Consider the following 673-nt stretch of genomic DNA (forward strand, 5'->3'; position numbering starts at 1 on the left):
CAACAACCAACCAACAACCAACCAAAACCCAACCAAAACCCAACCAAAAACCAACCAACCAACCAACGACCAACCAACCAACGACCAACCAACCAATCAACCAACCATGGTCAACCCAACCAAAGAAGACTCACCCAAGGGCTGGAGATGTCTCCTCATCACTCCCACCGGTGACCTTTCAGGAGATCCATCAAGCCCGTTGTCTCCTCGGCTGAGGAAGAGGAGGAGGACAGCGAGGAAGACCTGTGGGCAAGACCAAGGGAGGTGTCACCCTGCCCAGAGCCATCTCCTCGGCCAGGATCGTGCTCGTGACCATCTCCTGACCTTCAGCCAGGTTTTCTGGGGTGAAATCCCACCGGGTTGTGTTGACACCACGTTAACGTTTAACCAGCTGGGAGAGGAAAGGGGCGAGATCAGGAATTCCAACCCAAACCAACCCCCAAACCCCCGATTTGGGTCAATTCTCTGAGTTTCATTTTTTTTAGTTTGATTTTTTTTTAAATTCTTTCTGAAGAATTACCCAAAAAATTGCTTTTTTTTCCTCAAAAATGTTTAAAAACCCACAAAGGACCCCAAAGTACCGGCCGTACCTGCGGTGTTGGCATCGCCTCGGCCGCCCCCGGGCGCCGCGGTTCCACAACCTGCTTTTTAGGTGGTTTCAGGAAAAAAAAAT

The 673-nt window shown here is 50.4% G+C and overlaps 1 protein-coding gene across 1 annotated transcript in view; it reads right to left on the reverse strand.

Annotated features, from left to right (window-relative positions):
* The window catches only part of LOC104531105 (natterin-4), a 2,960-nt gene extending 2,355 nt beyond the window's left edge, over window positions 1-605 (reverse strand). Inside the window, exons 1-2 of the mRNA XM_010175895.1 lie at window positions 591-605; window positions 135-243 (exon numbers count right to left, since the gene is read on the reverse strand). Coding sequence (XP_010174197.1) covers window positions 135-243; window positions 591-605 — 124 coding nt within the window. The remainder of the gene's footprint in view (window positions 1-134; window positions 244-590) is intronic.
* Window positions 606-673: the final 68 nt, after the last annotated feature.

The sequence above is a fragment of the Antrostomus carolinensis genome, unplaced genomic scaffold, assembly GCF_000700745.2.
Source record: "Antrostomus carolinensis isolate BGI_N321 unplaced genomic scaffold, ASM70074v2 scaffold24029, whole genome shotgun sequence".
In the NCBI taxonomy this organism is placed as follows: domain Eukaryota; kingdom Metazoa; phylum Chordata; class Aves; order Caprimulgiformes; family Caprimulgidae; genus Antrostomus; species Antrostomus carolinensis.